This window comes from Amblyomma maculatum, chromosome 6, assembly GCF_055883805.1.
Source record: "Amblyomma maculatum isolate TAMU_Amacu chromosome 6, ASM5588380v1, whole genome shotgun sequence".
Lineage (NCBI taxonomy): Eukaryota > Metazoa > Arthropoda > Arachnida > Ixodida > Ixodidae > Amblyomma > Amblyomma maculatum.
Genome location: NC_139349.1, coordinates 182802216 through 182829978, shown reverse-complemented (window position 1 = coordinate 182829978; position 27763 = coordinate 182802216). Strand labels below are relative to the sequence as shown.

Sequence of the window (27763 nt, the reverse complement as noted above, 5' to 3'; positions counted from 1 at the left end):
CTTCGTAGCTAAGCGCAAGTGATGTGTGCGAGCATGTTGGACATGGAGCCAAACAAGAAAAAGGACGAGAAGGCAGACATGCTTTGTGCTGTAGTAAATGGACAAAACAAGTCTGTTGAGGCTGCAGCACATGGCATTCCAGCCAGAGAGGGAAATGTAAATTGCCGCACATACGAGTTGGTAAGAATTTTTGGTTACAAGAGACCTTGGTTATTTCAATATTGGTACACCCCTAGTTAAAATGTATTTATGCACATTGCCACCTCGTCGAAAGCCTCCCACTATTTGCCACATTCCTGCCAACCAACCAGCTGACAGCGATCACATGCTGAAGAAAGGCTTATAATACGAAGCACACCTCGGTGATGAAATATTTCATCACGCGTAATTCAATGCACGCAGGAGTCTCCGCACGACCCCACTCGTGGCTTGACATTCATGTAGTTTGGCTCATGATGTCCGCTGCTGACTGCAGTGAGGCCTCCCAGGTCAGGAGACGCCGGATAAATGAATGTGGCAGCGCAAGGTACATGTGGAGGCTTAAATTTATATACAGATAGGATGGTGCAGGCAGCGTTCTTGAAGCACCAGAAGCGTGCTCAGCCAAGTGTGGCCGTAGTGCCAGAACAGTTCTATGCCATTTACTTCCACATGGTGAAAGGCAAGCATAGACAAAACATAGCATGGAAGGCAGTCACATATTGTTTACTGTTCAACCAGCAGGATGCTCAGGACGAGTAGCCCTCGGTCTTCATGTCGTTCAGTCCCAGCAGCTCGTTCTGCTCAAAGGTGCGCTCGTAGCGGGTCACCGCCAGGGCCGGGTCTGGGTCGGGGGCGCACAGGCTTTGCACGTAGCTGTTGCCGCATGGGTCATCCAGCACTAGGGTGACGGGCAGCTTTCCCTGGGCCGCCTGAGCCAGCTTGTCCACCACGGCACCCATGCGCACACGCCCTGTACCGGAGGCCGAGTCGCCCTGTGCAACATTGCATGTCCACCGTGGTAAGCAGAGACTACAAGGAGAAACCCCCGATTACACAAGTTCCTTTTTATTTTTTCCTTCCCTCAGTAAGGCAGTTACAATGAAAGCTTACAGTATGAGAAAAAAAACCTGTCACTATATGACAAAGTAGACATTCTAAAAAAGGCTAGCAAGGGCTTGTTTATGTTTGAAAATGTTTTGTAGAACCAATGGAATCATATTCACTGTCAGCATGACAAACTTGGCAGCACATCCAGTGCAACGATGGTAAGGGCAAAAGTAGCTGAAACTTCTCTTGCCACTGCTGTAATTTTTTGTTTTAATGCCCAATACCTTTATGCAAGCCACCATGGCAGATAATTGCTTGTGTCCACACACTCGGTTTTTAGCTGTTGGACAAAATGTCTGCAAAATCACATTATCCAAAAATTTTTGTGCCTGAAGTGGGTAATCATAAGCCAACAACGTTTACACAAAGTTGTATATTTTCAGACAAGCATTCAGAATCGCAAGGTGTCATCACCAACAACTGCCTGCTATGCTTACTCGTACAAGCCGCATTAAATATTGCTTTTTCCTTGGGACCATAAAGATTGACTTGCTCAAGCAAACAAAGAATACTTGACTGGTTCCTCTGCTGTACACTTTTCTTTGCCCCTTCTGAGGGGTACTTTCATTATCACTGTGTTCTGCTGACCTTGCTTAGGCCTGCATATGTGGTGAATGAACACTGAATATGCCAAAGCTGCACCATTCTGGTAAAAAGGGACGAGTGCTAATTTGCAACAGGTTTTAGCTCTCGTCGTGTTCCCTTGCTATGTCTGGGTACATTTTTTATTTCTGCACCTTCCTCACTGCTCACGAATTACGCAGTGCGGATAAATAACTGGCTGTCGTTGCTGTTAATGTCCGTTTAAGCACAGTGAATACAAATCAGACACCAGTATGCGAGCCACATTTTGAGCCACTTCAAAAATCACAACTCCGGTGTCTTTGAATCTCATCCATATGATTCCATCCAGCTGGCCAATCAGGCCTAGCATGAAAAATATATTGAAGGTTGCATTTAATTATACACCAATAATTTAGGTAGGGAGCTCTGGAACAAAAAATGGATAAGGCTAACGTTAAGAGGTAAGATGCGTGCAGAGTGGGTCAGAGAAATAACTCAAGTCCAGTGGAAATCAAGAAGAAGAAATGGACATGGGCAGGACATGTAATGTGAAGAGAGGATAACCGATGGTCGCTTAGGTAACAAACTGGATTTCAAGGGAAGGAAAGCGTAGCAGGGGTGGATGAGGTTAAGAAGTTTGCAGGGATCAAGTGGAACTATTTGGCGTAATATGGGAGAGACCCTGCAGTGTGTTGATAAATAATTTGGTGGTGCAGTTCACATGTGCAGATATGTCCCTGTGGTCATGAAAGTAAACCATTTCATTTTGTGATTGTTTATTTATTTTATTTACAGAATACTGCTGGCTTTATTGCAAAGCCTTAAGCAGGAGTGGGTGTAAAATACACTTTGACAAAAAGAAAACCTCCCTGAGGTACACGCAACTCAGCACACAATACCGAAAGAAACAACATTATACAATAATAGACGACGCCTGGCGTCAAAATGAGCACTGGGAAAAAAAAAAATGAAAATGTTGAATGCTGCAAAATTGTTACGAATTCCTAAGCGACTCCGTAAATGACTCCACAGTAGAAGCCTCTACAATATTCGCTTTGAGGACATTCCATTCCCGCACAGTACGGGGGAAGAAAGAATTCTTGTATGTTTCAGTGCGGCATGAGTATTCCTTCATTTTTAAAGAATGGTAGGATCGTGTCGAACGACCCGGGACGAGCTCAATGTACTTGCTGCTGTTAATTCCTAATTTGTTGTGAACAATCATGAACATATATTTAAGCCTCTCGCGGTATCTCCTGAGCTGCAAAGAATCCAAATTTGCTTTCTCAAGTAGCATGGTAGGGGACGTCTGCCAGGTGTATGAATTATAAATAAATCGCACTGACTTTCTTTGAATATTTTCGAGTGTTTTAATGTTTTCTTTAGTATAAGGGTCCCACACAACAGAGGCGTATTCTAAAACAGGTCGGATAAAAGTTTTGTAAGCTAGTAACCTAATTTCCTGCGTAGAGTACCGGAGAGATCTTCTTAAAAAGCCAAGTTTTTTCATAGCTTTATTTTTAATATTAGAAATGTGTTTGTTCCACCGTAGGTCAGAGCTAATCGTTAATCCCAAGTACTTGTAGCTGTCCACGGTAGACAGGGGATGGTTATTAATAGTATAGGCAAAACTTAATGGCCGCTTCTTCCGCGTAATAGACGTTGAAACTGTTTTTTTAGTATTAATACTCATCTGCCACATTGAGCACCAATCATGAATTTTAGCCAAGGCGTCATTAAGAAGAAGCTGGTCAGCAGGAGTTCGTATTTCATGATATAATACACAATCGTCGGCAAACAGCTTGATTTTGACAGGAATTTCTTTAACAATGTCATTTATAAAAATTAAAAAGAACAATGGCCCAAGTACTGAGCCTTGTGGGATACCGGAGCTTACCAAAGCTGGGCTCGAACATGCATTGCCGATTGATATGGACTGATATCGAGACGATAGATATGCTTGTATCCACGTCAACAGTAGATCGTTTTTAAAGATAGTATTTAGCTTTAGCAAGAACTTTCTGTGTGAGACCCGGTCAAATGCTTTTTCGAAATCTAAAAAAATGACATCAATTTGACACTGGTTATCAATGGCTGCGGCAAAATCCTGCATCGTCTCTAGAAGTTGGGTCACTGTAGAGAAGCCTTTGCGAAAACCGTGTTGCCGGTCGTCAATTACGTGATTGGTTTCCAGGAAGGCTGATATATGCCCAAAAAGTATATGTTCAAGTATTTTTGAAGAAGTACACAGTAAAGATATTGGCCTATATGAGCTAAGTAAAGATGAATTTTCAGTTTTGGGAATAGGAATAATTTTTCCGTGCTTCCAGTCCTCCGGGAGCTCGGCGTTTAACAGAGACTTCTTAAATATGAGCGTTAAGTACTTGGAACACCATTCGGCATATCTCACAAGAAACGTATTTGGTATGTCATCAATTCCCGGCGTCTTTTTTGTGTCACAACTGAGAAGCAGAGAGAAAACACCTTCTTCAGTTACAGAAACATCAGTAATAGGCGGACAAGCTGAGTTAAAATGAGGCTTGTACTACCACCACTTGGCAACAAAATCAGTTGAAAAGATACAGAAGCGAAAATTCCTAGGCATGACAACCAGGGAGACAATTAAGAGGTAAAATTAAAAAAAAAAAAAACACTTTCGAGAATGCAATGATCATAATAGCAGAGCACTTTTATCGGCCGCTTTCGGACGGTGCCACAATTTTGCAAGCACCTGAAAAGTGCATACTAAAGTTAGTCACTTCCTGGAACAGAGTTTCCTAACTGGTATGATCGAAGAGCTCTGTAGTACACTTGTTGGGCACTGGCAGCTTGTAGGGATGCCACATGTCTATGGTGGCAACAGGTAGACAGTGTTCCACACTATGCAGCCAAATAAGTGACTCTTGTACAGCCTGTTTCGAACATTTCAAGCATTTCAGCCAACAGTGAAAATTGCTGGGTGCGATCAGCTACTGTGTTTCGCCATTCGTTTCAGAATGCAACATAATGTTTTAGAAACTGAAAGTTGGGGACAGTGCAGGCTCTGTAAGCACTCCAGACCTAGCTCACAAGGATATGACACATGAAAGCAGATGTGTCAGAAATGGCAAATAAAAGAGGAGGACCGCAACTACCAGTACATGCAAAGTCTCCATGTAAACCTTGTATGACATATGCGCATACCGCAAATAATTTGCACATTTAGTTAATTCAAACGAGTTTAAAATCTTTGGCTGTCTGGATATATTTTCAATGCATTTTGAAACCGCTTAATTTTTACCACAGTTCCTGCCAATCATTCCCCAAACGAGGGGAGGTGCACAACTGTGGGTGAAGCGCCAACGCAGTTTCTTATTCTGACTTTTTTTGTACCAGCCGCCAAAATCTTGAAGCAGTTTTCACTCAATGGCAGACAACCATTTTTATTCAGCATTATTATTTCCTTGCAAGACACTTTTCAGATTATTTTTGAAAAGAGTCCCCACTAGTACAAGTGGCTTCACTCTTTTGGGAAGCCAGTGTATAACTGGTTTTTGCATTTTCCAAACCACAGCCTTTCCAGATCAAACCGAATTTGAATCTGTGTCCAAAACATTGCAAGTGCAGCAGTGAAGAGTTGAAGCTATTGGGCCACAACGCAAATTCAGAGTGCTCACATTATAAGTGCAGCAAAATTACCTTCCCTCAGTGACGACTAGAAAGAATAAACTAGTATGAGCCACATTCTCTGAAGGTGGGCATCCAGGCTTGCCTTGCAATGTCTCGGGGACCATGTACACAAGCATTGCGAATGCTGCAACACGAATGGGACACAGTCGCAACAATTGGAATAAACAGCGCGAAGGATGAGGACAAAGATGACACAAACACAGTGCTGACTGTCAAACGATTTTATTTGCGCAAGTGTACAAGTTTACATGCATGGCTTGATGCGTGACAGAAAAAAACAGATGCGATGCGCATGCCGCAACCAAACCAATCTTGTTTTACACCTTAGCAAGAACACCAACTCTTTGGCGGATAACGCGAGGGAAGGAGTGCTAACGCAATGATCTCTAAGCTCCAAAATTTTCCGCTTCAATTATTTCCTTAGTGATGCGGTCTTTATTTTTCCTGTAAGTATATTGCATTTATCGAAAAGGGGTTTGCATTCTATTTTATGTTCCTTAGTGCATTTAGGACCGTAACCTGCCTTTTCACTGCCTCACATGCACCAAGAAACGTAAAATAAAATAAAGACCACAATACAAGGGAGATAATTGAAGCTGAAAGAATTTTGGAGCTTGGGGATCATTGCGTTAGCACTCCTTCTCTCATGTTTTCTGACGAACGGCTGGCGTTCTTGGCAAGGCGTAAAACAAAATAATTGGCTTTGGTTGTGGCATGCGCATCGCATCCATTTTTTTCTGCCACGCATCAAGCCATGTATATATACTTGTACACTTCTGCAAATAAAATCAGTTGATAGTCAGCGCTGTGTTTGTGTGGTGGGTTGAATAACTTCACATCAACTATGACAAGACTTTCTCAGACTACCCATCAAAATTTTTAAAAATGCTTGACTAGGTTAAGGCTGGGAAATTTCACAAAAAATGTAGACACAAGACTAGATTAATCTGCAGTTATTAATTAAGCAGTTAATGACCAGGAATGAAACTTGTCGCAACAGTTATGAGAAGAGAAACGACAATCCACAAAGGTAAAATTTGATATCGCAAAAGGTGGAAAATTGGTGCAGTAAAACAAAGTGCATTTCACAAAGATTTAAATGAAGGACTGGGCATGTTCCAATGTTTCTTGCACAGCAGGTCTGTTGGGAAATGTTATGGAAGCTTGGACCACACTGAGTTGCCGCGCAAGAAAACAAGGTGCTCCACACTGTCCGATGATAGTGATTCCTGCCGACAAGTTACTGCATTGGAGCTAGTTGAGAAGGGTCTCTCGCTTGCCATTTGAGTAGCCAGAATGACAAGGTACTTTCTGGCCATGGTTGCAACAGCTCTATACTTGATTTTTTCTTCTTTCTGCCACCACTGAAATGGACTGCTATCACGAGGCAACGCTGGGGACTAAAGATAGTCGGACATTTCTCGCATCAAAGAACAAATGGTTTTCTTTATGTTTTGATGATACCAAGGTATTAAACACGGATGACTGTTCTCCTCAGTCTGCTCCTGTGCAGAAGTTTCTTGTGAGCCGAACTGTAACATCCTGTTCCTGAAGTGCTGAATAGTACAAATAGGGACCGCATGTGCTGCAGACATCCTTGAAACGAGGGACAAGCAGAGTGGCAACAGCATGGGGTATTTGTGTGCTTATATCTTGCTTTTGCAAACCTCAGGAGGTTCCTTGAAAACTCCTTAGCTCCACTGGCCTCTTTAGAGGAATAACAAGAAATACTGTTGTGCGGTAGTGGCTTGTTCAATCGGTTGCAGCAATGACACGAACGCCATTCAAGAAAGCTCAGGTTGTCAACAGAATCTATTTCTGGCGCTTCATTTGTGCTTTTCCATTGCTCCTGTACACAAAGTTGCAGAGTGTGCGCCCAATCGTGGACACAGAGCGGTCACTACATAGCAAGGAAAGTCCTCAGGTATGTCCCACTCTTTCACATGAGCAAACAACAACAAACAAGTATGGTTTGCACTGAGGTGGCGGCACGCAAGAACAGAACTGCGAGGTGCGAAGTTGTCACTCAACACGTGGCACGTCACAGACACGTAGCGTGGCTTTTTGGGCTTGTTGGTACATAGTTCCAATACAGCAAAAGACGATCGTGGTGTTTGTCTCTCGTCTCTTGTGTCCTCGTCTTTTGCTGCGCTATAGTGTATTGGAACAGACACGTAACTGTCCCCAGCTGGCGACGTCCAGCCGTCAGTTGTGATGGTGACAGAGCCTACATCTGTGCTTATGACGCTGTGCAGCTTCTCATGGACGGACCGTTTGACAGCATTGTACATTTTAGGCGGCACAACGATCCTCGAGAACGTCGTGCGACAGGGACCTTGTATTCGGGCCTTGAAACCTTGGCTATTCGACAATAGAGTAGCTATGCTGGCCACTTAAATGAAAGAAGCAATTTTCTCTGTAAGTGCCTTGGGGCTCTGCGGACTCAGCTGTGGCTTGAAAAATGAACTAGCACTTGTCCTTGATGTGGAACGCTGCTGAGCAGCAGATGCTCCGCTCTGATACTCTTTACAGGCTCCTGGATGCCACCTGAGGTGGTTGATCAAAGGCGTCGCTGTGTTAGCTGGCGTTTTGAGAACCGCTCCGTATAAGATGCACTTCGGCGAGCCTGCCTCTACACATTCATAAAAAGCCCAGACTCCACTGCGTTTCTTTGGGTATGTCGCAGTCACTATTTCGCCTTCATTCATGGCGAGGCAACAAGAGGCATCGGAGCAGCGGCGTCGATCGGCGCGCAGAGAGCAGCAAGCGAAAACAGACCCATATAGAAGTCTCTCGCTTGCCTGAGTAGCCTAAATGACAAGGTACTTTCTGGCCATGGTTGCAACAGCTCTATACTTCATTTTTCCTTAGGCAATGCTGGGGACTGAAGATAATCGGACATTTCTCGCATCAAAGAACAAGGGTTTTCCTTGTGTTTTGATGATACCAAGGTATTAAGCATTCCGCAAACGGATGACTGTTCTCTTCCGTCTGCTCCTGTGCAGAAGTTTCTTGTGAGCCAAACTGTGGGTAGGAGCAGCAGAGCAGTAGCGGTGGCGATCTCTACGCACATTGTCAGTTGCTGGTTATTTATATCTACAACAATTATGTTTCAACGAGTTTATTTAGTGAACTAGATTGCATAATGCAATATATCAGAGATTATAATTGGCTGAGCGACGCTTTCGTGCGACTTGCGTCTGCATAACCCAAGGCGCTTACGCTGCTGTCGGCTCTTCGAACCAGTTATCGCCGAGCGCACTATCTCCTCAACATCCTCTTCGTTTCATTTACTTTCATTGCTTTCGTTCTTTCTCACTTAGCTCGTGTGTTCCCCTCTAGCTGGCACTAGGCAACTGGAGATATATAGTGAAGAGATGAGCAGCTTCTCATGGACGGACCGTTTGACAGCATTGTACATTTTAGGCACGACGGTCCTCACGTCATGTGCCACTCGCATAATAAACTTAACCTCAACTACTGATGATGAAACTGGATCAAATTTTCAGGGAATAAACATGCAGTGCCACTTCTCAGCAGATTAGAGACGTGAGCTATGACACGACTATGAGAAGTGGCCTTCGCGATTGAAGATATTGTGAGCACTGAATGAACGTCATCTTCATATATACATATCCATCATCATCAGTCAGCTCGTCTGAAGATGACGAAGTGTGAATGAAATGCTGCTGGTGTTAGCTGCTGGTCTGTCAATAGCAAAGTGAACCTGCCTGTGTTTCCTCCCATTTCACAATCTTTAAGGCTGGCATTATGAACGCTTCCATACGAATAGACCGTGTCGCTGAAGCCTGTAGGCTCCCTAAATCTCTGCTTCACGCGTAGGTTGATTGCGGCAGCAAGCTGTGCGTGCTTTGAGCCAATGCTGCCTTCGAGAGAATGGTCGGAGGTAATCAAGGCGTTCTTTCATGCCAGTTATTCGAAAAGTATTAAAAAGTTATTCAAACATTTGTCAATATATTCGAACAGTTTCGAACAATTTTCAATTTTTACTAAACGAGTCGAATATAAGGATATTCATAAATCCCTGATAATTTCCAAAGCAGTCAAATACGAGGATTGCTACTCATCTGCAGCACAGTTTTTCCATCATTTTTTACTCTGTTTGGAAACTTGTTTTTGGTTTGCTAGGACTAAGACATACCTGGAAGAAGGGGTTCTCCTGTGCCAGCTGCTGGCGCATGTTGTCCAGCAAACCTTCGACAGTGGTGAAGCGGCCAGACAGGAGGCCCGCACCAGCCTCGAGCTCTAGCTCGGGCACCTGCACTGTGCATGTCTCCGACTTGAGCACATCCCGGGCCAGGTCAGCAGGCTCACGCACACGCAGCTCCAGCCGCACTCCCTGGGGCTCAATGCCAGCACCACTCTTGACCTCATTAGTGCGGTGGCCACACCGGTCGCAGGTGGTCGCCATGATCACCACCTCCTTGAAGTGGGGCACCTGCCGCGACAGCCAAAATGGCTCTGATTAGAAGCCAACAACTGAATCCTCTCAGTGCACCATTTGTTTGTACGGCAGACCTCCATGCTTTCCCAAATTTTACACCATTCTAATGCTAAACAGTCCTTAAATATAATCTATGCTACTCGACAGCGAGCTTCCTGTATCATTTATACTTTCACTAATCAACTATGACAATTTGCAAGAACAAAAATTAATTATGTCACAGAGTATTTTCATGTTATGGAATGCGTTACCATCCAACTAAACAAAAACAATTTGCCTCCCAAGTTAAATGAAAAGAGTTGATAGTCAGCGCAGGTGTTGTCTTCTTCCTTGTCCTTAAAAATATGTGCCAACTAGCTCAACTTTCTGTGTTATTCAAGTTAAATGTTTCCTTTTATTTACAGAAAACAACTGATAATTGACAGCAAATGTCTGTTATCAACTGTGTATGGCATCCACTTCTTTTTTCAGATGCTGTTCCACTGTTTTGCAACCATTTTTATTAGTTTGGTTCAATTTATTTTGCAAAACTTACTTACAAGCTAAGGTATACATTCGGTAATATTGTAATTGTCAACTGGACAGAGCACTTCCCGACTAATAGACCACAGTACGTAGCTATTAACAACGAGGTTTCTGCTCCAGCATCTGTCACGTCCGGGGTTCCCCAGGGGTCTGTCCTGGCCCCTATGCTATATTTAATCTACATAAATGATCTGGCTTCCCGCATTGGTATAGACATTACACTCTTTGCTAATGAATTTACTCTTTTCAAGTCCATTTAACATTGAATAGCTCCTTCCAGATTGTGTCAAAATGGTGCACTGACTGGCAAATGATACAAGAAAAAATCAGCTGTATTATGGATAACAAGGAAACATGAACGTTCAGATTTTCAATACAGTATCAATAACACCTTACTGACTACAGTTCAGGAATACAAATATCTTGGTGTGATTCTATCCCAAGACTTCAGGCGGGACTCTCATCACATCTAACGCCCTAAAACAACTATTATTCCTGAAAAGACACCTTCGACAGGCACCATCTGATACAAAATTACTAGCCTACAACACGCTCGTCAGATCCACACTAGAGTATGCTAACATAACTTGGTTCCCTTTTGCTAAAGAACACATTCACAAACTAGAGCGAGTGCAAAGAAAGGCAGTAAGATTCATCTTTAATAAATACAAACAGACTTTCCTACTGAGCTACTCAAGAACGCTAACATTCTGACTCTCGAAAACAGATCCAAATTAGCGCATTCAAAGATCGTGTATCAACTAGTTCACAAACAGATAAGCATAGATACTTCGAGGTACCTTGGCTATGATACATCAAGGACCACAAGACATAAGCATTCACAAACACTGCTTCAAATTTTCATATTTTCCACGAACCATCAGGGAATGGAACCGCCTGAATCCATCAGTTTTTAACAGTCTTTCACTTGATAGCGTTGTTTGTGAATCATTTATAAGAAAACTCATTACAAAAACCAATGCCTCTTTCCCCAGAGTTTGGTCAAGTGACCTAGTTATCTTTTCCTGTTTTTATCAAACTGTATTCTCCCTTTTCACGCTTTATTACCCCATTGTTCAGACCGCTACAAGTTTGCTGCTACCATTGACATGTTGCCGAACCTGGCCCGGTGTGCTACATGTCCTTGACAATTTTATATAATCCCAGATGGGATTGGCAGTATCTGTAAATAAATAAAATAATGTTATTTTTATTATCTATATACAGTCTACCATTATTTATCTTGTTATGTACATTGATGTTGATTTGTCATTTAAAGGAGGCTCGACCAGGGCGTCAAACCAAAAACCGGAACCATATTTTTTCCACTATCTTGGAATTGAACCCGAACCAGAAAAAATCGGAGGCGAACCGGTTCACGGTAAGGTTCCAAGCCAGCTTTGCTGGCAAGTTACATTCGCTGCTTGTAGAGCGCTCACAACCATATTAAAATCATCCCTTTCACAAGAACAAAGGAAAATCTTTTCATCCCGAACAATCATTGCTGTCCCATTCGAGTGCCAATTCCTGAGAAGAGTTAGAAATCATGCACAGCTTAAAAACAAAATGATGAATCGGTTTAATGTCACACAAATCATTTTATTTTCCTATCGTTCAACAATGCCGCAATGACACGTGCATAGCAGCCATATGCAATGAGATGCCAGCAGAAGCAATTTGAGTGACCAAGACTTTCGATTGATAAGCCAACTCTGATGGTGGGAAGGGTGTTTTGGGCAGCAATTTACCCGTTTATTCTTATCTGAATTTAGACCAAATATGATTCCATAAGCAGATTTTCCCTTTTGAAAGAAGATATTCTTTCTTTTATCCCTGGCGATGTCTCCTTATTTTACTTCCCATGTTAAGTTAACCTTGTTCAAATGTGAAGACTGAATGGAGCAAGGAACTCAGTGGAATTATTGGTAGGAGTATTAGTTCACAAGCTCTATTTGGTTTTCTATTGTTTCGGCTCGTACAACTACGATGTCTGAAAAAGAATGTGTTTCATCGCTTTATTCACCATCACTGGTGCAAATACAGTCTAGAATGATGGCACTGAAACCTATAAGCGTATTATTCAGTGAAAAACGTAACTGATAAATACAGCTGAAACTTGGTTTAACGAAGTTGAGGGGAGTTGTGGATTATTTCGTTTAATAGGGAACTTCGTTAAATCGAGTGAGGCATTTCTCGGTCCTATAATTTGGTGCATTCGATTATAAGGTGCGGCGGTATCCAAAAAGCTACCACGCCATCATACTTGCGAAGCCTTAATGCTCCCAAAATGAAATGCGGCCAACAAAAATGACCGGCGCCGCTAGCGCACGACAAGAAACAAATTGCTACTTATCAAGAAGAGCCTGAGAGGACTACAAATTTTTTGGTACGTTTGGTACGGTCTCGTTTGTCAGTACCGTCCACAGCAAAAGAGTCAGCCTTTGCTTGCTGGGTTTGCCGCCGTGGCATGCCTGCCCCTTCAGAGTAAGTGTTTCTTTAGGCAGCATCTGGTAGAAGCGTCCGCTTTCATTGGCATGTAGACGTCGCTGAGAGCATATTTTCCCAGAATGTTTGGCACATTTTCAGACAGCCAGTAACCGACTACAGCCGCATTAACGCTGCTTGCTTCAGCCCTGAGCACTTTCCCGATGATGCCGTATCATTCTTTGAAGTGCGACAACCAGGTGGGACTTCCTTAGCTCTTGTCACCCAACAAGCACGAAGAGCGAGCTTTTTGCTGGAACAGGTCTCCACTCACGGGAATATTCTTCGCCCACAAATCCACAAACTATGCGAAAAGAGCCTCTTCCACCTTGCCATGAGAAGTAGCCTTGAGCGCTTTTTTGCACGAGATTCCCCGACGAAGTGGAGCGGAGATGTCATCTTTCTCTCTCTGTATTGCGGACTGGATGGAATGCTATGTGCTGCAGCCACAACAGACTTGTTTTGTCCATTTGCTATAGCATGAAGCATGTCTGCCTTCTCATCCTTTTTCTTTTCTTGTTTGGCTGTATGTCCAACACGCTCGCACACATTCCTTGAGCATAGCACTGTGCACTAAAAGGCACGAGCAAATATCTGCAGAAGCACAATGGCAAACGAACCACACAAAGCAAGCCACAAAAGAAAGTACACAGCCCCTTGGAATGCGACACGAGACTTTTTTTACCAATGGCACCATCTGGTGAACACTACAACTCTCGTTTTGCAACATGCAGTTTCAAAAAAAAAAAAAAAAGCAGGATAAAGCTGTTACCGTGAGCTCGCAATCAATAAATTTTGGGGTGCTCTCTACAAAATAGACCAAAATAGCTCCTTTCCACCTTCATTTTTCGAAAAAAGGTTATTTAAATCGGGACAGATCATAGAATTATCGCATTGTTTCGAGGTAGTCGAAGCATGGGATCCTATGGGCGTCTGAGGGGGAATTACGATATCTTCGTTAAATCAGGTTTCAGTAAATCGAGTTTTGACTGTAACCTGTTCTATGGGTTGCACGATGACGAGGGAGGTAGGGACAAAAAGCTTGAGAAGCAGGGAAAGAAACGACTGATAGAACCTGCGACTAAGCCCTAAATAAAAAGAAAAAAGAAGAGAAGAAGGAATGGCAGTAATTATGCATTCAGTGAACTGCAGCATGAGACCCTCGATATAGCATTACGTTGAGCAGCGAGGAAAGGTGCCGAGCAAAACCGCATTTGGTCTCCACATGGAAGCAGCTTCGTTGTATTGCCAGCAGTGATCAAGAACAACAAGCTGAGGATGAGCTGGAATAGTTTCCTATGGAAAGCAAAGAAGACTGCCTGCAAGGACTCAGAGAAAGCAGCAAATCTCTCAAAACTGAAGAAGTACAAAGCTAGCTCCACACCTTTAGAAAGGTGCCCAGAATAAGCAGACGAGTGTTTTGAAAGTTTGGGAGAAGTTGCAGCACCCAGAACTGTATTCACTAGCTACAGTAGCGCTTACTATGCCATCTACACAAATCAGTGACGAGAGAGCATTCTCTGGACTTAAGTATATCCTCTCATCATCAAACCTGAATGACTTCTTACTACCCTCAACAATATCATTTTCCTTTTTCTATGGTGGCAAATAAAAAAGTTGGCAGCATTTACTGAGCACATAAAATATTATGCGAGCAGGTCTAGTATCATGTATGTTTGTAAATTTATTTACTTATCTATTTAGTTCCATACTATCAAGGCCTGAGGGCATTACAGAGAGGAGGGACATAAAAATTCATAGACAATAAGGGAGTAATTACTCATTGCATCCACCCAAGCGCAGCCAAACGGCTACAAAGGAAAGCTATACAGCTTTCTCAGAAACTTCGTAGTTAAAGAAAAATTCGTCCTGATACGGGAATCGAACCCCGCACCACCGCCTTTCCGGGGCAGTCGCTCTACCCACTGAGCTAACCAGGACGGTCAGCAGATCAGATGGTAGGGCGAGAGCGAATTGATCTATAACTCGAAGCGGGAATAGTGTTGGTCAAATATTTAGGGGAATCCCCCAAGGTGGAGTAGATTTGTAATAAGAGTGTAACTACTCATTGCATCCACCCAAGCGCAGCCATACGGCTACAAAGGAAAGCTATACAGCTTTCTCAGAAACTTCGTAGTTCAAGAAAAATTCATCCTGATCCGGGAATCGAACCCCGCACCACCGCCTTTCCGGGGCAGTCGCTCTACCGTCAGCGGACGAGTGACGGAGGCAAGAGGTCAGCCGCTGAGGGGCGGTTCATCGGCCCCGGTGCGGCTCAGCAGGACACTTAGCCAACTCGCAGAAATGCAAAGCGCAAGGGAAGTGTTGTGCAAGGTGCCACAAGACTTGGCATTTCCAAGTACTGTGTGAAAGCGATCTGGGACCCACACCAATCTAACCTCGAATCCGTCCAAAACAGAGCGGTAAGATTTGCCTTTTCAGATTATTCTTATCACACAAGTGTTTCATTACTAAAAGACAAAGCTAACCTTGCAAACTTAGAATCCCGCCGTAAAACCACCAGGCTCTTTTGCACAAATTTTATCACTCACCCCTGCGGAATGCCGTTATCACCCGTGCGCATTGCCACTCAGCCCGGATCAGCCATCAACAAGCCGTCCAACCTCCTCATGCATCTATGTTTTGACAGCAAAAGATTGGAACTGTTTGCCTGCCGAAGCTGTGACTCATCTCGACAATGCGCGCTTCAAATCATTCATTGAAAATATAACGATGTAAGCCCACCCCTCATGTAATGCCTCTCGTGGGCCTTTGAGGTACTAATAAATAAATAAATAAAATAAATAAAAATGCCTCGGAGAAGTGCGCGCTATTCGAGATGAAGACTGCATGGAGGTTTAGGCGTGCTGACAGTGACGCAGGCGAAACAGGAGATTTTGATCGTTGATGTGTGCATCAAGAACGAATCAGTCCAAAAAAACAGCGCGAACAAACAGGGACGACAGGAAGAAACAACAGGAACAGGCGCTGACTCTCAACTAGAATTTAATCGCAGAAAACACATTTATACAAGGTACAGAAAACAATAAAACACCAAAACCAGACCGCACGTGCTACTATGTGATGTCCAGATATGCAACCTCGCAGTCACGCAGGAGTAGGGAAGGTTTGCTGACACACAATCTTTCTTTCTTAGCCATATTATACGCCTCGATGATTTCCCTGGTCAACTGGTCGGGGTGTTTGTACAAAATGTCAGTAAAATGTAAAGACGGAAAACAGGATTGACACTCACGGCAATGATCAACTAGATTAGTGGAGCAATTAGATTCTAATGATTTGAGATGTTCTCTGAGACGTGTGTTGATACATCGTCCCGTTTGCCCAATGTATATCTGACCACAGGACAAGGGAATTTTATAAACTACCCCTTTGGAGCACGGCACAAATGTTTTATCGTGTTTAACAGCACAAGACGCTACAGATTTATTAGAATTGCGGGACTTATTTTCTACCACTGAACAAATTTTATTTAGCTTATTAGGGGCCGAAAAAACAACATCAACTTCATACCTATGGGCGACATTTTTAAGACCATGAGAAAGGCGATGAACATAGGGAAGGACTGCGAACTTTCTCCGTTTCTGTTCTTTCTGTGAAGGCGGCAGCAATGCCGGCGATTTAAGCTTTTTGATTATTTTAATGCAACCCAAAGTTAGAAGCTCAGCTGGATAACCTGCTTCCCTAAGTCTCTTAGCCTGGTTATCGAAACTTTCTTTCATAACATGGTGACAGGATTTTGACAACGCAGAAGACAATGATGAAACAACAATTCCACATTTCACTACCTTAGAATGATGCGATTTATAGTTCAGCAGCGGTTTATTGGCCCGTGGTGCGTAATTCCAACACATGTGCCCATTCCCTTCAGTCAAACACAAAGCTTAAAGCTTAAATCGCCGGCATTGCTGCCGCCTTCACAGAAAGAACAGAAACGGAGAAAGTTCGCAGTCCTTCCCTATGTTCATCGCCTTTCTCATGGTCTTAAAAATGTCGCCCATAGGTATGAAGTTGATGTTGTTTTTTCGGCCCCTAATAAGCTAAATAAAATTTGTTCAGTGGTAGAAAATAAGTCCCGCAATTCTAATAAATCTGTAGCGTCTTGTGCTGTTAAACACGATAAAACATTTGTGCCGTGCTCCAAAGGGGTAGTTTATAAAATTCCCTTGTCCTGTGGTCAGATATACATTGGGCAAACGGGACGATGTATCAACACACGTCTCAGAGAACATCTCAAATCATTAGAATCTAATCGCTCCACTAATCTAGTTGATCATTGCCGTGAGTGTCAATCCTGTTTTCCGTCTTTACATTTTACTGACATTTTGTACAAACACCCCGACCAGTTGACCAGGGAAATCATCGAGGCGTATAATATGGCTAAGAAAGAAAGATTGTGTGTCAGCAAACCTTCCCTACTCCTGCGTGACTGCGAGGTTGCATATCTGGACATCACATAGTAGCACGTGCGGTCTGGTTTTGGTGTTTTATTGTTTTCTGTACCTTGTATAAATGTGTTTTCTGCGATTAAATTCTAGTTGAGAGTCAGCGCCTGTTCTTGTTGTTTCTTCCTGTCGTCCCTGTTTGTTCGCGCTGTTTTTTTGGATGATGTATCACCAACTCGCCCACTTAACTATCCTGTTGAATCAGTCCAACTGCTACGGGCTCAGCTGTGTTTATTTTACCTAACCAACTATACCAAGAAACCTGCCGTTTGACTTGGGTCCTGCCATGGCAACACTGCGAGACTCCTCTGGCCATTAATGATGAAAGGGGATGTGCTGGAAATACAAGGCACCAAGTTTGAACATGTGGAGAGCTATAAATACCTGGGCATATGGATCAATGAAGGAAAAAATTACCTAGAAAAGCATGAAAGAATTACGATAGACAAAGGGAAAAGGAGTTCGGATATTATGAAACACAGGGCCCTCTGGAATTATAACAGGTATGAGGTTGTTAGAGGGGTATGGAAGGGTGTTGTGGTACCAGGACTCACTTTTGGAAATGCAGTCCTGTGCATGAAATCAGAAGTACAGTCAGGCCTTGAAATCAGACAGAGAAAGGTAGGTAGATTGGCATTGGGAGCACATGGCAACACACCTAATGAAGGAGTCCAGGGAGATATGGGCTGGGCATCATTTGAGGTTAGAGAGGCAATTAGCAAACTAAAATATGATCAGAGACTAACCGAAATGGAGGAATCAAGGTGGGCACGAAAAATGTACAAGCACCTCTTCATGAAAAGCCTGCATACGAAATGGACTAACAGAACCCGAAAGCTCAGATTTAAGTACCTAGAGTTTGGAGATGCACCGCAGCAAAACAGCAGCATTGAAAAGCAGGTAAAGGAGGCAGAAAGGAAAATGTGGGAGGAAAGAATGCACGGAAAATCAGCATTGGGAATGTATAGAACTCGAAAACAGGATATAAAGAAAGAAAGCTTATTCGACAACTCACGAGGGAGCTCATTGCTGTTTGAGGCTAGGACAGGGGTCCTCAAAACAAAAACGTACAGGAAAAAATTTCAGGAAGTAGATATATTATGCGCAGCGTGCGGAACTGAGGCGGAAACAACGGAACATGTTGTTCTAAGGTGCCACAAACTTCGTCCTGCCCTTCCCGCGGGAAAAGCGGCAGATCTGGAGAGAGCGCTGGGATTTGCTGGGGAAGATGGACGAATGGATGAGGAACGCGTTTTGATAACAAAAGAGAGGTTAGAGGATTGGTGGAAAAAGTCAAGAGAATAAAGAGAAGAAAAAAAGGGAGGGGGGTCAGATACGGGCGAATTAGAAGCTAAAAATAGGGAAGAGATAAATATATTTCTTTTAATTTTTTGCCTAGGCGGCGCAAGCTTCCGTCTGATATAAATGGCAGAGCCACTATCATCCATCCATCCATCCATCCAAACAATTCCGGTCATTGGGTGTTCTGTGGCTAAAACTGTGCACGGGAGTGTGTCTGCCAACGTTCGTTTTCACGTGGTTCTGCAGGGCATGGCACTGTTGGGTTTTGATGCAGTCCAACAGCTACGGTTGCGCATTGATGGAGCGCCGTTGGCATGTTTGCGGACGACTGTGAACACAGAGTCGCTGCCCCCAGAATTATGTGAGTTTTCTTCCCTTTTTTCTGATTAATTGGGTTTGGCAAAAGACTTTGTGCATGAAGTGAAGCTGCGCGCCGATGTGAAGCCCGCGGCAGCGAAGGTTCAGTACTTGCCCTTGGCACTCCGAGAACAAGTTTCTAACGAGTTAGCAAGACTGGAACAGGAAGGCATCATTGAGCGTTTGAATGCGTCACAGTGGGTGTCGCCGATAGCTGTAGTGAAGAAAAAGGATGGAAGGATCCAACTCTGCATAGATTTGCAGGAAGCAAACAAAGCTGTGGTGGCTGATGGATTCCCACTGCCCCATACTGAAGAAATTTCGAACGAGCTGAACAGGGCAGCATGGTTTTCACAATTAGACTTGGCATCCTCATATTACCAAGTGGAGCTGGCTGAAGGCAGTCGAGAAATAACGTGACACAAGAAGGGCTGTTCCATTTCCGCAGAGTATGTTCTGGCCCCGCCTTGGCCCCTACTGTATTTCAGCGGATGATGCAGGAGATATTGAAGGGTTGTAATGGCGTTGGTTTATATTGATGACATCATTGTCTTCGTCAGGACAAAAAGGGAACACACCAGCCACTTGCGTGAGGTTTTGCGATGTATTGCTAAAGCAGGCTTGCAACTAAATAAGAAATGTGTGTTTCTTGCGAAAAACAGACCGAGATAAGTGGAGTACGGTTTGAGTGGCATCCAAACCAGTCCCTGAAACTTTCGCCGCCAGAATCTGGAAAGAAGCACTGGACCCATCATCACTGGCAGGTATGCTTCTCTGGCCCGTCAAGATTGTTGGAGCGTCGGCAGGCACCTAGCAATAGCTTTGCCTGTGAAGTATGGCGACTTGATAATAACCTCCGCCTCAGGCGCTTCGATGTCAGAACCATCCGCTAAACGTAAAGATGCTCCGATACATGCAGCCTCAGGCACCAAAGCCTGGCGCATCACGATGCTATTAGAACCACTGTCGCGCAGCACCGACACTGCTTGTCCGAACACTTCTCCATGCTCCACTGGCATGTTGTTAATAATCTGAGATGGACTAAGAGCCGAATCGTCCCTTCGAACATCTAGGCATGTTCTTCCCAGCTGACGACCAGGGCGGGAATCTCGAGGGGACGTGCAGCAAGCAGACGTCTCCCGGTCATTTGACTTTCCGTATCGACACAACTGGGTTTTATGCCCAGATTTGTGACATAATGTGCAATATGGGGCTGCGTCCTGCGGTTTTGCAGAATTCTGCTCAGCTCTATCTTTAAAAACCGCGAGGTTATTCTGTCGCTGAGCCTCAAGAAAGTGATCGGCGGCCTCAGCAATCTCGTCCACCGTTTTACAATCACGTACTCGCAAGAAGAGAACTAAACGATTGTGACAGCTGTTTAAAAACTGCTCAGCCATTATCATGTCCCGAACCACTTCAAACGTGCGACCTTGTCCTCGCATCTCAACCCAGCGGTCAAAAAAACTTAACAGCCTTGTGGTGTACTGGGAAGCTGTCTCACCATCTTGCGGCTTGCTTCCACGAAACTTCTCTCTGTAGCCCTCAGCCGTGAACCGAAACCTCCGAAGTAAGGCAAGTTTCGCTACATCGTAATTGACTGAGTCCTCAGGAGAGAGTCGTCCAAAGACTCTCAGAGCTTCTCCGCCGAGGCACAGACTCAAAGCCGTGGCCCACTTCTCTTTCGGCCAGCCTTGGCCAATGGAGACATGTTCAAAACGCTTCAAATACGTGTCCAAATCGTCCCTTTCCTCATTAAACAGTGGAATCAATCCATGAGGACTAATTGGGAAAGACAGATCTGGTACGGTACCGTGCTTAGCGCTTCCAGAACTAGGGGCGTTTTCTCCCAATTCCGCAAGTCGTACTCATAGCTGAAAATTCTGGTTTTCTTGCTCCAAGCGCTGCTTCGCCGCTTCATGTTCTGCAGCTCTCTCTTCGCGTTCTGCAGCTTTGTCTTCCCTTGCCTTTTGCAATTCTTTCTCCACCCACTTGCGCAACTCGACTCCCTGCAAACCTATACGTTCCCCTACCGCGAGCAACTCTGATGCACTCATCATCATCACCATCATCAGCCTGATTATACCCACTGCAGGGCGAAGGCCTCTCCCATATTTCTCCACTTAACCCGGTTCTGTGCTAGCTGCATCCACTTGACCCCTGCGAACTTCTTAATCTCATCCGCCCACCTAACTTTCTGCCGCCCCCTGCTACGCTTTCCTTCCCTTGGAATCCAGTTTGTTACCCTCAGCGACCATCGGTTATCCTCTCTTCGCACTACATGTCCTGCCCATGCCCATTTCTTCTTCTTAATTTCTACTAGAATGTCGGTAACTTGAGTTATTTCTCTGACCCACTCTGCACGCTATCTCTTAGTGTTACCCCTACCATTTTTCGTTCCATAGCCCTCTGTGTTGTCCTCAACTTAAGTAGAACTCTCTTGATTAGCCTCCACGTTTCAGCCCCATAGGTGAGTACAGGCAAGATGCAACTGCTGTATACTTTCCTCTTGAGCGATACCGGTAAGCTGCTAGTCATAATCTGCGAGTGCTTGCCAAATGCGCTCCATCCCAATCGTATTCTTCTTGTTATTTCCTTTTCGTGGTCCGGATCTGCGGTTACTACCTGTCCTAAGTAGACATATTCGTCTACTACTTCCAGTATTTCGCTACCTAATGTAAACTCCTGTTCCTTCCCGAGGCTGTTGAACATTACCTTAGTCTTCTGCATATTGATTTTCAAGCCTACCTTTCTACTTTTCCTGTCTAGGTCCATCAATCATTATTTGCAGTTCATCCCCTGAGTTGCTTAGCAAGGCAATGTCATCAGCAAATCGCAGATTACTGAGGTATTCTCCATCTACCCTTATCCCTAACTGCTCCCATTCCAAGTCTCTGAATACTTCCTCTAAGCAAGCTGTGAATAGTACTGGGGAGATTGTGTCTCCTTGCCTAACACCTTTCTTTATGGGAATTTTGTTACTTTCTTTATGCAGAACTATGGTTGCTGTGCAGCCACTATATATATCTTCCAGCACTTTCACGTACGGCTCGTCTACCCCCTGATTTCGCAATGCCTGCATCACCGCCGAGGTTTCAACTGAGTCAAATGCTTTTTCGTAATCAATGAATGCTATGTATAAGGGCTGGTTATATTCCGAGCATTTTTCGATCACCTGATTGACGGTATGGATATGATCGATAGTAGAGTACCGTTTCCGAAACCCTGCTTGATCCTTTGCTTGATTGCAGTCTAAGGTTGTCCTGATTCTATTAGCGATTACCCTAGTAAATACCTTATACGTAACAGACAGTAAGCTGATTGGTCTGTAATTTTTAAGGTCCTTAGAGTCCCCTTTCTTGTGAATGAGGATAATGTTTGCATTCCTCCATGGTTCCGGTACCGTCAATGACACCAGGCACTGCGTATACAGTGTGGCCAGTTTTTCTAGCACGATATCCCCCCCCCCCCGTCCTTCAGCAAATCTGTAGTTATCTGATCCTCTCCAGCTGATTTCCCCCTTTTCATAGTTTCTAGTGCTTTCTTGACCTCGTCCTTCGTCACTGGTGGAACGTCTGATTGTTTTTCCCTACCGCCAATCTCATTACGGTCCTGACTACTATTGCTACTGTAGAGAGCTGTATAGAACTCCTCGGCTACTTTGACTATCTTTTCCATATTAGTGATGACGTTGCCCGCTTTTCCCTTATCGCATACATCTGGTTTTTGCCTATGCCCAATTTCTTCTCTACCGCTGTAAGGCTTCCCCCGTTCTTTACAGCATGCTCAATTTTCTCCATGTTATACTTCCTTATATCGGCCACCTTGTACTTATTGATTAGCTTTGATATCTCGGCCAATTCGATCTGGCGCACTCATTTTTCTCCAATCTCTAGCCGCGGGAAAATGCTGCTTGGCCGGCCTGGTCCTGCCGTGGACGCCAAAATTGTGAGGTTCTTTCCTTTAAATCTTCTGGCCACCTTGTTCTGTGGCTTATTCAGAGACAGAAACCTAAATAGATGACCAGATCGACCAATCTAACGATGAATAATTTTATGTATACACATGGACGGGACAAGAGTAGGACAAGCAAGTAGGACGAAGACTAAACACTAAATTGTCAACAGTCACCAGTTCGTTGGGTGGAGAAGCCGGTGCAGACGCTCCGGGTGGTCAGAGTTTTGCAGGGTCGGTGCAGTAAGGCCTCGGTAAGCCCAGCGAAAGGCTAGGCCACCGGACGGGGCCCAGTAGAGGCAAGAGGCCTCGGGTTGCCTTTCCACGGCCGATGCATCAGGCCTCCCCGACGTGCCTGGGCTCAGCACGGCGCCGAACGCTCGTGCCAGTGAAGAGCTGGCGCTGTGGCACTCCCGGGCCCGACCACCGTTCCGAGCTTCGTGGACAGCAGGAGAACAGGACAGGATACGGCCGGCAGGCCCCTGGTCTGGATCCACGGGTCAGGCCTGGCAGAAGACGCACCGCTCCGAGCTCCTTGGACAGCCGATCGGCTCCGCTGCTCGCCTGTTCTCCCCTGCTCGTGCCTCGCGCTCCTCGAGCCAACCTCCACGTTTTCCTCTTCTTCTTTCTCCAAACGTGGTTTTTTTTCTTCATCTTTTATCAAATTATCACGTGTTCTTCACAGTGTTTGAAGTGCAAGAACTGTCATTTTTGGGCCACATTGTCAGTGCTGAAGGGCTCAGGCCCCTCAAGTCGAAAGTTGATGTGATTCTTCACGCACAGCCACCAACTGATGCGGTTGGTCTGCGTTATTTTTGGGACTTCTTGGCTATTATTCTCGCTTCATTCCAGATTACGCAGAGGAAGTGGAGCCATTGTGGTGGCTTCCTGACAAGGGCCAGGAGTTCTGCTGGGACCAGAGCGCGGAAGACAGTTTCTGCAAGGCCAAGTCACTGCTGGCACCGTGCGGTGCTGTGGTCATGTTCGACAGGGCGCTACCGGTACAGGTGACTGCTGATGCTTCAGCCTACAGGTTAGGGGCTGTGCTGCAGCAATTTGTTGATGGGAAGTCGCACACGGTGGCATTCGCGTCCAGGACCTTGTCACCACAAGAACGCAAGTATTCTACCGGAGAACGGGAAGCATTAGCGTGCCTATGGGCATGCGAGCATTGGCATGTGTATTTGAGGGCCGAAAATTTATTTTAAAGACTGACCATCAGGCGCTAGTTACTTTGCTATCCAGCAATGAAATGGCACAGGTCGGCGCCCCCTTCGGAAAGGTGGTGTACAAGACTCATGCAGTATAACTTCTCTGTACAGTACACAAAAGAAGAAATCAACATGGTGGCTGATACACTGTCACGATTGCCCGTGCCATCAATGGAAGGTGAGCCTTTGGAGGAGGTAGCTGCTGCAATATCAAGTGTCAACTACAGGAAGCAACACAAAATGACCCACTGCTGCAAGAAGTGATGCAGTATGCCGTATTGGGTGGCGAGGAAAAAAGGAGCTCGCAGGGAAACCACTGTTGTTTGCACGCATTCGGGATGAAGTGTCTGTTGTGGAGGGGTTGTTTCGTGCAGAGCGGATAGTGCAGATCTCACATCCAAGTTTGTTGCACTTGCTCATGAATCTCATCCGGGCATTGTCAGAACAAAGCAACGGCTACGAGAGTTGTACTGGTGGCCCAGAATGGATGACCATGTGGAAAATACCTTTCCTTTTCAAGCAAGAATTTATCCAACAGTCATTACCAGGGCTAATGTATACAGATGATGTAGTACTAATGGCTGAAAACAGGGTAGATTAGCAGGTGTTGATGGATATCTGCAGTACAGACGGAGATAAATTAGGTCTCAAGTTTAGCAACGAAAAATCGACAGTCATGACAGTCACGGCAAACATAGGATACAGAAGGACACGCTGGAGGTAGTGGATAAATAATGAAGCTGGATATCTAACAGAGCACGAAAAATATGTAGCAGAAACGCAGCAGCCATGAAAAACAGGGCACTGTGGAATTACATAACGAAAAATCGACAGTCATGATTTTTTAATGATAATGAGGGCGGCAAACATAGGATACAGAAGGACACGCTAGAGGTAGTGGATAAATAATGAAGCTGATTATCTAACGGAGCGTGAGAAATATGTAGCAGCTAAGGGTAGCAGGAGCGCAGCAGTCATGAAAAACAGGACACTGTGGAATTACATAAGTACAAAGTGGTGCGAGGGATTTAGAAAGAGGTGATGGTTCCTAGTCTGACTTTTGCCAATGCAGTCCTGTGTATGAGGGTAGGGGGTGAAGCCAGGAATTATCCGTTAAGAAAAAGGCTAAAGAAACAGAGAGGGGTCTGTGGAAAACAGGGATGGAGACCAAATCAGCACTGGAAATGTACAGAACATTCAAGCAGGAAATAGCTTACGATAATTCTAGGGGCAGCTCGTTGTTTGAGGCTAGGACAGGAGTACTGCGGTCTAAGACTTACTGAGTCAAGTACCAAGAGATATGCTGTGCGGTGCGTGTGGAGAGGATGAGGAAATGGCTGAACACTTGATAATTTCCTGTAAAGGGCTCCGCCCTACAGTGCAAGGCAACGGGGCAGATTTAGCCAAAGCATTAGGGTTTAAGGATAGTGGAGGAAAAATAAGACTTTGAATGGGTGGAAATCACCAAATGAAGGTTAGCTGATTGGTGGCTGAAGTCAAGGCAAGAACACGTACAAATAATATTATTATTCACGATTAGGCGGTGTGTGACGGCGCTGCCCGATTAAAAGGGTTCAGCCTTATCCATCCATCCAGACAGAGGCTGTCCGCATGAACAGTATTTTAATTGTCCATTGCATAGGTAATTAACATATTCGTACCCAATTTGGTAGTCAATCTAATTCGAGCACGGCCAACTCGATTGAGACCTCCAAGTTTGGATAGGCCGCCCCAAAAATTTGACAGCGTCTGAATTGGACATAAATTCACATCTAACCTAATTCAAGTATGTCCAATTCAGAGGTGACTCCAAATTGGGATGGATCACCCACAAAATCTGCCTATCCCTGGACCCCAAAATTTTATGTCAAATTTGACCAAAATCAATGTCTAAACCAATTTCAGTGTTGATCTCCGAATTTAGGTGGGCACCACTGAAATTTGGCCTCCCTGGAATTAAACTTTGTTCGAATTTGACCTAAGCTGGTGTCTAACCTAATATGTCCAGCTTAGTGGTGACTTCAAGTGGGCCACCCCTAAAATTTGATGTCAGAATTGGACCAAAATTGCTGTCTAACCTAATTCGAGTGTGACCAATTCAATAGGGGCCTCCAAAGGTCACTAATCTGATTTACCTATGGCGTGATGAGGATAGCTCGATGCCAATGGCTGAAGGGCCTTGGTCACCTGCTGCTTTTTTCGAGACTTGTATTTGACTGTAGATTTAAAAGTGCATGACCATGGAATGTTTTGACAGCATTGTTTAGGTACCAAAAATTTGTTTTCACTCACATATTTGTTCAGGCACGATTATGTCTGATTACTGTCAGCTTGAGTCACGGCTTGATCATTTTTTTTTCTGCTGTGCATCTTTTTATGCATTTATACTGACTTCTTGAATCAATAACTCTGAGATAAATAAATACCATTCATAATGTACAGTAGCGTGGTTTTTTGGGCTTGTTGGTACATGATTCCAATACGCGCAGCAAAAGACGAGAGCGCTCGTGGTGTTCGTCTTTTGCTGCGCTATAGTGTATTGGATTCATAATGTGTTTTCAACGATGCGCCTTGTACATTAAAGGGGATCATCACGTGAGTGCAGCACAACAATCCTGCACTGAACGCAAAGAATTACCCGAAGCTAAAAAACATCTACAAAAAGTAACTGCAGATTGCGTGTGGCATTCTGCACCGTTTCGTGGCTTCAACAGCGATCTTTTAGTGATTTTCCAATTACGAATGAGTTGCATTGCTACACGTAAACCAACCTGGGTGAGCTTCATTCGCGTCTCGCACGGTGCCTGACACTCGCTGCAGTTGGTGGCGAAGCCGAGCACATCGTCGCGCACGTCTTGCGCGCTGCTTGACTCGGACGCGATGCCCAGGGACGCGTCTTGTTCGGCCGTGCGCTGGTAGTGGCGCACCACCATGCACGGGTCGGCACCGGGCGCCCGTGGGTTCTCCACGAAGCTGTTGCCTGACGGGTCGTCGAGGACAAGGCGGAATGGCTTGCGGAGCTGCAGCAGCTCCCGGAGCCGGCTCACGAATTCCGACAGCTTGTGTCGCGCCTCGCCCTCGAGAGCGAGCGATGTCTCTAAGCCGTGGGCGGCCCGCTGCAGCAGCCCTTCGACCGTGGTCACGCTGCCTTCCTGGGTCCGGGCAGGGATCTCCAGCTCCACGTCTGGCACAGTCACAACCGCGTCTCTCGTCTTCACCACCTGCCGGTTGAGGTCCTCCTGTGAGCGCACGCTCAACTCGCAGCGGATTCCCGTCGGCTGAACGGTGGCCGCCGGCTGCAGCTCGCTGTTCTGCCAGCCACAGTGGTCGCAGCTGAACGACATCACTACCACTTCCCGGTAGAAGGGAATCTTCGTGAGAAGCAGCCGCGTGGTACCGTTCTTTCGGCATTGCAGGCACAGGCTCTCTAGCTCTGTCAGCTCCGGATCGTCACCGGAGAGAGCTGGGAACAGATCCCCCATAGCTGGGCCTCTAGCCATAGAGATACATACTTGCGCTCTAGCCACTCTAGCCCCGAAACCCGCACTACAGTGCCCAATATTCTAGAGCACTGTACCCGCACGTGGAGGCTCGCGCGACCTGCCGGTCGCCACCGCGCGATCTTGGTAAGCTGCGCATGCGGTAGAAGAAAGAAGGTAGGCGAGACCACCTGGAACTTG

At 45.2% G+C, this 27763-nt stretch overlaps 1 protein-coding gene across 1 annotated transcript; it reads right to left on the bottom strand.

The window, feature by feature from the left end:
• Nucleotides 1–686: 686 nt before the first annotated feature.
• Zpr1 (zinc finger protein Zpr1) lies at nucleotides 687–27763 on the bottom strand. The gene is made up of 3 exons (XM_084607737.1): nucleotides 26855–27763; nucleotides 9485–9781; nucleotides 687–974 (listed from the first exon to the last, which is right to left on the bottom strand). Exons 1-3 carry the CDS (start codon nucleotides 27581–27583, stop codon nucleotides 729–731), a joined length of 1272 nt encoding a protein of 423 aa, XP_084463863.1. The 5' UTR covers nucleotides 27584–27763; the 3' UTR covers nucleotides 687–728.